The sequence below is a fragment of the Trachemys scripta genome, chromosome 14 (genome assembly GCF_013100865.1).
Source record: "Trachemys scripta elegans isolate TJP31775 chromosome 14, CAS_Tse_1.0, whole genome shotgun sequence".
Classification (NCBI taxonomy): domain Eukaryota; kingdom Metazoa; phylum Chordata; order Testudines; family Emydidae; genus Trachemys; species Trachemys scripta.
The window spans coordinates 24,818,341-24,830,876 of record NC_048311.1 but is presented as its reverse complement, the minus strand read 5'-3'; the positions used below and the strand labels follow the sequence as shown (position 1 = coordinate 24,830,876).

Sequence of the window (12,536 nt, the reverse complement as noted above, 5' to 3'; positions counted from 1 at the left end):
ACAAAGGTGTCAGTGCATCTAGAGAGCCCTAAGGTTTCTGTATTACTATGGGAAGAACTCCTAGGGTCGGAGCCAGAGTTACATCTCCCAAATCACTGAGTACTGTCTGATGTTTCCCCAGCACTGAGGCTCCCAACCAGTTTTAAGACTGATTTTTTCATTTTAGCATTTGAATGTTCAGGCCCATGGACTTTTTAGGGGTTGGGATTTTCCCATCCCTATTGGCAACATTGAAAGGATCAAAGACTTTTGAAGTAACCAAAACAAGATGAGGTTGGAAGTTAGTCACCTGACTACCAGTGAATTTCAATAGGATTTGGGTACCTAATTCCCTTAGAATTCTTTGAAAAGCCCAGTCTCATTATATAAGTTTGTCCCTAAGAAAATCTATAAATGATGTCACTAACAAGCTATATATAAGAGAGATGATGTTTCTTGTCGTGTTACTGATTTAAAAGTTCCTCCTAGAAAGTTTAGAGCTTTTTTACCCCCTGATTATTTGAATCTCTATCATCCTCCAGATGTGATAGAAACTGCTTACATAGCTTTGATGCCAGTACTCACTTGATAAAGTACTTGATTCCATCTGCTGTGTAAGCTTCTTCCCATCCATAAGGTAAGCCTAAAATGAAATAAAGAAATAAAATTACTCTCAAAGCTCGGAAGACACCAAGAAATTACATTTTCGTATTGTAATGATTAGAATACTATAGCCTTCAATCAGGGCATACAAATATGACTTTCAAAAGCCTGTTATTGTTATTTATTATTATAAAAAATCCTAATACTTATGTCCAATGAAGTGTAATGGTTTTAAACTATGTCACAAAAGTATTACCCGTTAGCCAAAACCTTAATCATTATTAGTCTTATTTGCAAGTAAACTGATAGTCTGGTAGAATTTTAGGGTCTGATTCTTAACAGGCTTGAACTTTGTGTTATCCCCTACACCTAGGCAAAGACAGCGTAAAAACGACGACTCTGATTTGCTAGTGTTTTCCACCAACTTTGCACAGGTGTAAATGACTCCAGCAGGCAAGAAGCTGAGCAGAATCAGGCTTTTTGTGGCCTTTACAACCCTGAATGTAACTCCTTGGAAATTTACTCGCAAACCTTTCTGAGACACTAAGAGCTAGCTTCAGAGAAAATGTATAGATGTTTCCATGCTAAGTACAATTTACAAAGTGCTACACAGGGTTTTCAGATGCGTGACGTCTACTAAAGTCAATGGGAGTCACGGACTTAATGCCATAGCACTTAACATAGCGAAAGAAAACTTCTGAGAAGATGGAGTTGTTATATATAGTAACTAAGCTACCTGCTCTTTTCTCCACAGGTAATTATTAGAAGCACTACTTTCTGAGACAGAACCTTGGCTATACACACTGGGTTTTATTTTGAATGTGACCCTGTGTGAAAGACTGTTGAAGTGGTGGCACTGGGTGATATGTTTCAGGAAAGCCTTTCAACTTGACTTTTACCTGTGCTTGCTAGACTTCTCTTTTTCTCTTTGAAAATTCAGAGGAAAAAGGATAAGTTAAGAAAAAAAATGTCATAGGAGTAGAGGATGTGGATTAAAGCCAGGATCACGCTCTTAGTAGACGGTGAAAAATGCTGGAGAAAGTAGCAAAAGTCAGTATGCAAAGGTGATCCTGCATTTGAGCAGTAGTTTATAATAACTTAGATAAATCAAAGTGTAAGGACCTGAGAAACAACCCTTTGGAGACTGGAGGCATACAGACATGCATGTATATTGTTCTGTGTGTGCTTTGATTTGGAAGGCATCTGGAATCTTAGTGAGCTAGGAGTTTAAATGGGGAAAAACAAAAACAACCCTATAGAGGGCTACTGATGCATGACAGCCTCCAGAATCTGACTCCCATAAAGGAGAGGGGGAAGAGAAGACTGTATTAAGTTATTAATGTGTTGCCAGTGAATTTATCAACTATTGTGAGAGGGAGTAGATTCAGTCCTTCTGTGATGATCTGAATATTATAAATTGGTTGGAAATGTGTACATATTATTATATTATGCATATAAAATTTGTACGTATTAATCTTCCAAATTTTCTTTGAGAATAGTTTATTACACATATTATAGCTTGCAAGGAGGAATAAAGATGAAATTCCAACCTCTCTCTATTGTCTATTGCTAATCCCTGAACTGACAGTAAAAGGTAGGTAGAAAGAAATAGCTTTCAGAAATGAATGCGTTTGTGTGCCACTCCGTTCTTTAAGCTCTCTCAAGGGCTCGCCCCAGAAACAACTATGTGTTTTCATCTTATGAATAATGCTCTGCTAAGGGGACATTCCATTCCTATCTTCCACAAATCAAATTCCATTCTAAGGACAGGATCTTCTCTTCTGTTGTTGATTTAGTAAAACAGAGATGGAATCAGTCAAATAAAATCAACAGAAGCTTGTGTTAACTTACAGTATGGCTGGCTTTTCCGCTTGCTTTTCTCTCCACATATTTCGGTTCCTAGAAACTGTGCTTCAGGCTAAATATTTTTTCCTTACTTCTAATGGTCAGGGCTCATGAACACGTCTCACATATCTTCCCATTTCATTTTTCCCATTTCTAACTACAAGTGTTGTTAAGCTCTAGAATAGGCTTCCAAAGGAGGTTGTGAAATCCCCATCACTGAAGGTTTTTAAGAACAGGTTGGACAAACACCTGTCAGGGATGCTCTAGGTTTACTTGGTCCTGTCTCTGTGCAGGGACCGGACTTGACAACTTTTCGAGGTCCCTAGTAGCCTGACATTTCTATGATTAATGATAAGATATTAATTTGATCCAACGGTGTTAGAGAACAATCTCATTCACATCCTATCAGCCAGTTAGACAACTATTGCAGTTGATAAAGATCGGTATCAAAAAGATACAAAACCTATAAACTCAATGAAAAAAACAACTTTTTGGGAGTGTGGGATGCGGAGAGAGATCTGGATTTGTCAGACCATCTGACAGTGATAAATTTTAAAGTCTTTTATTACCATTTGTAAATTATGAATGTTACATCTAACATTCTCCAATTCACCTTACTCTAATACTGGCCTGGGAATAGCTTGCTGAAGTCAAGTACTCAAAAACAGCAAATTTAAATATATTAATAGCAACTGATCAACTAGCCGATTTATCTAGTGACATATTAATAATCTGAATAGTACATGTGATTACGCTAGTCATCACAGATTGCAGCAGCCCTTTGTTTTCCTAATTTACAAAATGAAGAAATCCACATTTAGACCAAATTCTTGACTACATTAGTATATGCACTAAAGTTCTTCAGCAGTTAGTGGGAGTTGCATGCATCTACCCAAGGACTGAATTTGGCCCTCTGAATCTCAAAGATTGGTAAAGATGTCGCCTCATAAAATACTTGTTTATTTTTAGAGAAATGTATAACTTTCAGTGATAATTCTAATGTTCTGAAAAACACCTTTGGAAAACTACTGGAAGAGAATATACAATTCTATTAGTGATAAAATATTGATATGGTAATTTCAGATAAAAGCTTTTCAGACTGTAAGATCATAGACAATCTTCATTGCTCTGAACGGTTATTAAAATCAGAAGGGAAATGCTCAGCTGAGCTTCATTTTTATTCAAGCAGGAATTTAGTGGTGGAAGAAAGAAACAAACACACTACACTGAATATGAGCAATAAAACACCTTCTCTTGCTTAGCTGATGGCAATCAAATGTGTCTAATTATACACAAATAGCTGAAGTCAACAGAGCTTGCCGAGTGTACTTAAAAATACTATTGCTATATTTTAAGGGAAGAGCAGAATGCAAATTAACTACCATATTGTTTCTGTCGCCAAACAGAGTTGCTTTCCTTCTGAGATACATGGCATAAGAAATTCAAGCATTTGTTAACAACAGGTTAATGAATATTAAACCCTATTAGCAATTAAAAATACCCCAACCCTTATGTCATTGTAAATGTGTGCGGATTACAAACATACACACTGAGGCAGCTTCTGCTCTGTTACCCCAGTGAAAATCCAGAGTACTTCCAGTAGCTACAATTAGGTGCCAGTTCCAGTGCAGCTATACCAACTGCTGGCCACTGACTGTCTCTGAGTGAAGATAAGCCCTATGTTAGTGACTGTAAATTCCTTAAGGTCCTGGGGTGAAAGATGCCAGCGAAGTCCAAAGTATTATTAATTACTACTATTATTTTTGGGACTTGTTTTCACTACCGTGCAGCAGCAGCGCCGATGCAGCACGTCTGGCGAAGATGTGCTATGTCGACAGGAGAGCACTCTCCCATCGACATAATTACTCTACCTCAACGAGAGGCGGAAGCTATGTTGGCAGGAGAGTGTCTCCCGCCAACATACCGCGGTGTAGACACTGCTTTAAGTTGATGTAATTTACGTCACTCGGAGGTGTGTGTGTGTGTGTGTTTTTCCACATCCCTGAGTGATGTAAGTTACATCGACTTAAGCGGTAGTGTAGACAAGCCCTTAGTCTTTAGAGGAAAAAAAATCAAATATTAACATGCTATAATAGGAGGGTAAAGTACATCATGTAAGCATTTTTAGATTGCCATCAATACTTTAGCTTGCATTGTCTTTTAAAGTACCAGGTATTTGTGAAACAGTTGCCAGTTTCAACACGCAGTTCTGGGAAGGATGAGTCTAAGAGCGTAGTAATATTTCCAACAAAGCTGTGCATAGCTGGTGGCGAGTGGTATACCTAAACTCTGCCAGTAAATTGTTCAATAAAATATAAGCTGTCAGATAGATGCAGAATACTTAAAGCAGAGAGAAACGTAAAGCTAGAGATTCTCAGCTTATTCTGAACAAACGTGGAGCTTTGCTGGGTCTATTTGGCAATTAATATTTCCTTCTGGAACTGCATTTAAGAAACCAATTGTTTGAGAATTATTTCTTGTGGTTTTTCATTTACATTGCTTTGTATTGAAGTGCTGCTTGCTTTCCAGTGGAGGTACGATAACAATATAGTAAGCAGCACTTTTTTATATCTTTTCTAAAGTTTTTTTCAGACTGAAACATCTGGAACTAAAAGTGGAAACAACCCGGAACATCAGATTTCGGCAGAACATAGAAACTTGCCTCCTTCACAGGGAAAGCTGCAAAGACCACATCATATCAGTGTTCCTCACCCTCCACAGGCCTGCATCTTCCTTAGGCTGCCAATTTCAGGCCCTCAACAGCTACACCAGAAACAGCCTCTCACTGAGACAACTGTGGTTCTCTGGGACCATGTAGCTAGCAGTGCCTGAACTCTTGAGAACAGCTATAAGGCACACTCTATACTGGGAGATTTCTTCAAACGTATGTGCTATTCTGTGCTGAATTAAAGAATGTTGGGGCCCTGTGCACTATGGCAATTGAGGGCTCCCCCATCTTCCCTGTCCATGGAGGGGAGTAGGAGGCCCCAGGGGTATGTGCTGTACAGTAAACCTACCTCACACTTACCCTGCAACACTGGCCCGGCTCCCTGCTCCACCCCTTTGGCCCTCACCACAGCGTGCAGATGGGGCCCTCCACATGATGCCCCTCTCCTTTCTTTGCCCCAAATTGGTTTTTGTGTGTGTGTGTGTGTGTGTGTGTGTGTGTATGGGGGTGGTGTTTGTTTTTTCCCGCTGAAAAGGGGGCACTGTAAAAATGCACCAAGTGTGCATTGGTTAATCTGTGACTGGTAATATTCACAGTCACGACATTTTTTGTGATTTTTTCCTTTAAGTCTGTGAATTGCAAGCTGTCAATATCTGCTGTTCAAATGGCAGATGACTTTTTGTGATTGGTCAGGGAAGTTGCACTCAACTGTTTGTGTTTCTGATTGGATAAACGTGTAAGCCCTTTTGGCATATATATTCATCAGACATGTCAAACCCGTGAAAAAAAACGCAGAAATCGGGCTTGTTTTTGGCTTAACTGGCTTGTAGCTTGTTGCTTCTTTTTTTTTTTTTGATTGGCTCCCGGCAAGCAGGGGAAAAGGGGGAGAGAGAGTCAGGGGTGCACAGTGGGCCCACCACAGGCCCAGACTGCATGCTGGGGGAATCTAGTCAAGTAGAATGTTGGGGTTCTTAGGAAATGGCTCGTTTTGAAATAGCATTAGCTTGATTTTTGGCTTATTGTGAAAGTCGGGGTGCTTATTTACCGTGTGAAAGTTGGCAACTGTGATATTCATATATGGAAATTTAAAATGTGATTTTTGAGCGTACTTCCATGGGTGAATTTGAAATGGAAGCTGGAAGGCAGGGAACACATTCTGTATTGCAGAGTAGCAGGAAAATGAAGTGAAATATGAATAAGCCATAACTGGAGAAACCTAAACATGTATTCCGTACACACTAATCCTTAATCTGAGCTCCTAAACTACAAGTCTCATTTGTCCTGTTTTCTCATGTTCCCTTGATTGCGGTCTCTATCTTGGAATTCAGTAGTCTCCTTTCCTTAGTGGATCCACTTCTCTTGTCACATTCTATTGTGCTATCCACCCACTTCCATCACTGTCAGTGCACAGCCTCACTGACGCATCTGACTGTTAAATATAAGTTTAATTAAAAAGCATTTATTGGCAACTAATCAAAATGACTGGGTCTAAAATTAGAATTGAGCAGAAATTGACTGAGTTTTTAACAGTAATAGCATTAAATGATATGCCTTGCTCTCTAAGTAAAGCCTTCCTTTCATGCCTGGAGCCTGGAGTGACATTAAATTCAGTGCCTAGGGCTGGAGTGACCCACCTACACTGAAAAGATACAGGCCGTCATTGGAGTTCATTTCATACCCAGCACACAGCTTAATGGATAATATCAGTTTTTGTTGTTTTTCATTTGATACAAGAATGCATATCTTTTTTAAAATGCACAAACACAAAATATCCCTGGAGGCTATTAAAAAAGCTCCTGTAGTTGCATCTAAAGGGTCAATAAGGGTGTGATTTACATGTAGACATGCTTTTTCCAATAATGTATTTTTAAAATTATGTCAAAGGTGCTTAGAGTCCAGGAGACACGCTTTAATTTTTTTTTTTTTGCTTATAAATCTAAATAAAAATAAAAACAGTGTCTGCATTACGATTTCATTCCAGACACAAATGTCTCAGCATAGGTACCTCCCAATTTAATTAAAAGGATCAAACTAAATACTAATAGCAGTCAGGGATGTGAGAAAAACCCCTCATTAATGTTCACTTATTTATGTTTTATACTATTGTGTAAAATTCAGTCCTGTGCAGAGAGTTAGCACAGCATCTATGACTCATTTAAATTCCATGTAAGGCCTCCTCCTTGTGCCTAAGACATTGCCACTTTCCCTCTCCAAATCTCTCTTTAAAACATACTACTTTTAAAGCTTTCCTATTTTGCTCCCCTCAACCAGCTTTCTTTAACTGCTTTGCCTCTGAACTATCATACATGTGCATCATATAGGTCTGAGTGACAGTCCTTAGTGTCTGACTCTTACCTACTGAAAAAAAGGTGAAAAAAGTGACATATGACGTCAATGGCAGAAGGAACATACAATCCTTTTTATCCAAAATGAGCCCTGAATGCCTTAGACAGAGAGCTACTTTCTTGCTTCCTCAGGCCATGGCTAAACCAGGTGGGCAGGATATTCCTGGAAGAATGATCTTGTTGTTAAGGCAGTGGCCTGGGACTAATGAGATCTGGGTTCAAGTCCTGCCTCTGCTATAGGCTTCCTATGTGACTGGACAATTCATAGTTTCTGTGCCTCATCTCCCTCTCTGCACAATGCAGATAATACTTCCTTTCTCCTACCCTGGGTATATCTTGTTTATCTAGATTGTACACTCATTGGGGCAGGGACTCTCCTACTATATTCTGTAGAGCACCTAGCACAAAGGGACCCTGATCTCAGCTGGGACCCTCTAGGCACTAGCACAATATAAATTAATAACAAGGACAGCGTAGGAAGCTTGCATTGCTGAGTTTATGGACTGTGAATTTCTGTTTCCATAGTTACCAAGAACAAGCACAGCTTTCAGGGGAAGTTTCACGAAGTCGGTCAAATTTTGCTACAGTAAGGACAGAATAAAAACCTCAGGATTTGACCTTAGGCTTTTAAAAGTCTGTTCTTTAATAAACTCTTCTACCAGAATGTTGAAAAGGCAGCTAACCGATCTATACTAATCTTATTAGCTCATCTGCATTTTAAGGTATAACAACTTCATGTACATGGAGTTCATTATTAAAATGTTTTGATTAAAAACTCAGTACAGACAATGCCTGCTCAATGGCTGACTCATCTTTCATATTAGAGGGAGCTGAATGGAGAGAGAATAAATGGGTTTCTAGAGGTGACAATACAGAGATTTGAAATCTAGGTCACAATAAAGAACACTCCCATCACACATGGGATTTAAATATTAAATTTTCTTTTCCTTGCTGTGAAACAAGAGGAAAAACAAACACGTTTAAACATCAATAAATTAGTGTATACGTAATTTAAATTAGGCAACTCCTTGATTAGCTTAATATGAAACGATTCTGTTTATCTATATCTTTGACCATTTATCCAGGTTCCCTACTTTGTGCATCCCTAACAGAATTTATTTCTGAATCTCAGAGGGCAAATCAGATGTATGGGCCCTGATGCCCAGCTCCTGTGGGAATACCCAGGGGAACAATCTGGTACAAAAAGAAAGGGGAAAAAAATAACATATGACGCTCTCCAAAATCATTCAGCTTGAGAGGATGTTATTGCTTTCCCCCTCAACTCCCCAACACACACACACACACGGAATGAGCCCTAGTTCTGACCCAAAATCAATAGTAGCTCAGGAAAGTCTTAGAGCACCAGAACCACTTGGAGGTGGGGGCTCACACATATGCAATAATTCTTGTCCCCCCGCTCTAATCCCTGGCAGTGCCACTTAACCTTACTGCAGCTGCTTCCTCCCTCCCATTCCATAAAGACTAAAACAGATTCAAACAGGAAGGTTCACTCGGGTGATCTGGACTATGATATGGTCTGTAGTATTTGGGAGTCAAATAGCCTATCCCTCTATAGGAAAGAGATGGGAGAGAAGAATCCTAACCTCCATGGAAGAATTTGGAGGAAACTCTAGGAGGGGAACCTTGGAAAGTTTCCCTCCCCCCTTCTCCCATGGAGTCCTCTTGTGGGAAAGTACAATCTGGCTCTGGCTAACCCCAATTAGCTTATGAAACCTGTTGGGATCAAAGCTTGAAGTTGATATGGTGACAGGGTATTACTTGAGCTTTGTTTTTGTTAACTTTCATATGACTGTATTGAATTTACCTAGAAGTTTCTATTGCTTCCAATTTCCAAAGCACATATGAGCCTTACATTGAGAGAAGCAATTAATTAGAACCTCCCTGTATTTCAAACAACCCCATGTCCTTCCATTCCCAATTCCCTATTTTAAAATCAATCAAAATCCTGGCCAAAAATAAAAGGTTTTACACTGTGTCCTGAAGCTCAACAAACAAGTACCGTGGAAAAAAAGAACAAAAAACCCTGTGAAAGTTTCTTTGCCACCTACCACCCCTCCAAACATCACTGGATCCAATACTCATCCAGGTAGAAATCAGGCACAACTCCCTCTGGTTTCATTGGCCTTGCTTATTCTAAGGCTGGATTAAGCAATTACATCCACTGCTTTGAAAACACAGGGGCATTGGGGAAAATAAGTTTTCTTAGCACATTCAGCTGTTTTTGAACCATGATGATGCTACAGTTGTTCTAATTTGATGTTTAAGAGGAAGTTACTCACCTTGTGCAGTAATGATAGTTCTTCGAGATGTGTCCCTCTATGGGTGCTCCACAACCCACCCTCCTCCCCCCTATTTCAGAGGGCTCCATAAGGGACTCTGCAATAAAGAAGGAACTGAGGGAGGGTTCGCCTGCACCGTGCTAGATAGCCTCGAGGCAGACCATGAGGGAGGGAGAGTGCATGTGTGGGCTGAACTGACTTTGCTATCTAAAATCTCCAATTAGAGGCGCAGGGACACTTACACTGGAGCGCCACAACCCACCCTGTTACCACAGGTGGAGCTGCATTGATGGTAGCAAAACAGTGCAACAATTACTAAAATTTGCCCGACTAGACAACACCACAGAGACACCAAATCAGGTTTTATCTTGTGATGTGTGATGAGCATCACAGCATAGCTTGAATAATCTATCACTGTGTTTGTACTGAACATCCACCACCTTAATTAGGATCTGGCCCAATTCTCAAGATGTGAGTCAGTATTAACCCAATGAGCACTTAACTTCCCATAAATATTTAACTGAAGTCTTGGTTCAACAATCAGACATGCAAAAACATGCTTGTAGTTTCTATGCTATCTCCTTATAAAAATACAGATAATATGCTTGAATTTATCCTGAAGACCAAAGAAACTACTGTTTTTAATCTCTAATGTTATGGTGGTTCGACTTGTAATTTTGAGTTATTTATTTTTCTATAAATAAAAAAGTAGAGGCTGTTCCCCTCTGGCTTTGTTGTTGTGACCTGGTGTCCAGTGTACCTAATGAATATGAACAAGGTATCAATTATGTATGCAAATTAGTAGTAAAAGACACAAAGTTTAAGTATGTTAGCTCAAAATATAAAATTGTTATTAATTTATTAACTGCCTTTACTCACATGCCTCAGTAAGCCCTGGTTATATTATATACAAAAAATAAACATGATTTAAAATGTGATTAAAAGGCTTAATTTATTCCATTTACAAAAAAGAGAAAAATTATGCACTCGGAAACACTGGTGGAAACCTGAAGTAACTTGATTTCAGTGAAGTTACTCCAGATCTCCAGTGGAATAACTGCAATCAGAATTTGACCTGAATTATTAAAGAAGATTCATTTAAAATTTTATTAAAAATGTAATTATTCTGTCCTTTCTAAATGAAAGAGATTGTAGATCTTTAAGGTGACACACATCGCTGGAAAAATCATTATGGCTAATGCCATTAAAAATCACTGGAGCTACACTGATTTACACCAACTGAGGATCTAGCCTTGAATTTTCAGCTTCCATCTAGGATGACACAATCATTCTGAAAGGATAGACTGTTCTTCATCACAATTTTACTGTTTGTAGATTGTTTTCTATTATGCTGTACAGTGCCCCAGGGTTGAGGAGGTGGTTTTATAAATAACATTATTCTTTTCAGTTTAAGGCAGCAATTCAATGATGCCTACATTTCATGGACATAAGGAGCCTGATTCTCCTCTCACACCCATTTTATACCAGGGCAACTCAAATGAAATAAATAGAGTTATTCTTGATTTACACCAGTATAAGTGTGTGAGGAGAATCAAACCCAAAGTTTGAACTTAACTCCTAACGAGCATTATTTTGCTACATCAGCTAGCTTTAATCATTAACTCTGTGCTACTATCACAGCAGTACGGAAGTGTGGATCCATTGTTGATTAAGACAAAAATTACCTAAGTACTATTGCTCACTTAAATCAATTCTTGAACAATTTACAATTATATACAATTTAATATTGTACTTGATTTTCTATGAAGCACTGCTCTCATAGTAATCACAGGCCTATGGGGAAGTGGAGTGTAAACAGTGATGTGGCAAAATGAGATTAGTGAAGTAAAATATAACAGAATTTAGCATTTCATGGGGACATAGATTATACCTTGGACTTCAGAATCTGAATTCTGATCTTCCAAATTGCATTTTAAACATGCTCCACTGGTTCCGAAAAAAAAAAAATCTAACAGGAAAAGAACTCATTTTGTAGTTTATGCACTCACGATCCATAAATGATACAGTATGTTTGGCACCTTAGAGACTAACAAATTTATTACAGCATAAGCTTTCGTGGACTACAGCCCACTTCTTCGGATGCATATAGAATGGAACATACATTGAGGAGATATATACATACAGAGAGCATGAACAGGTGGGAGTTGTCTTACCAACTCTGAGAGTTTTTTTTTTTACACTAGGAAAAATGTGCATTTTTAACACATTAGCTAACATATAGTAAAAAAAATATAGATTTTTCCTAATGAAGAGGTGGCCCCAGAGGAATGACCTTGGAAGAAATTATACTTTCCTTCTGATAGTGAAAAGATAAGACAGCTGGATATATTGCTGGATATTTTGCTAGCTCAAAAGAATGTGGTTTCACATTTCAAACCAGACCTCTTTTTTGTGTGCATAATTAGGAGCACCTGGTGCACATGGTCATTTTGGGAGGATTTATTAAAGGCGATACACTATATCCTAGTAAAGAGAAGAGGATAGTAGTTGATAAAGTTCCGGTAGGAACTGAAGAGAAACAGTCACATGATAGAGTCCCATTCAATTACATAAATGAAGGCAGACCATTCAATACTGTCAAATTCCTAAGTGCTTGTATACAAACGCAAAAAGTCTAAATACTAAGATTGGTGAACTGGTGTCTGGTATTAAATGAGGATATTGATATAAAAGGCATCACTGGTGACTTTCCAGGACTTCCATGACTTCTGCAGCAGCCGGTGCGGCTGGCCTGGAGGCCACCTGAGCAGCTCGGGCATCCCTGGGCCAGCCACA

At 38.9% G+C, this 12,536-nt stretch overlaps 1 protein-coding gene across 4 annotated transcripts in view; it reads right to left on the bottom strand.

Annotated features, from left to right (window-relative positions):
* Positions 1–12,536, bottom strand: part of STXBP4 (syntaxin binding protein 4) — a 126,342-nt gene that overhangs the window by 26,243 nt on the left and 87,563 nt on the right. For all 4 annotated transcript variants that reach the window (XM_034789696.1, XM_034789697.1, XM_034789698.1 and 1 more), the window contains one exon: positions 565–622. In XM_034789696.1, the coding sequence (XP_034645587.1) occupies positions 565–622 (58 nt within the window). The remainder of the gene's footprint in view (positions 1–564; positions 623–12,536) is intronic.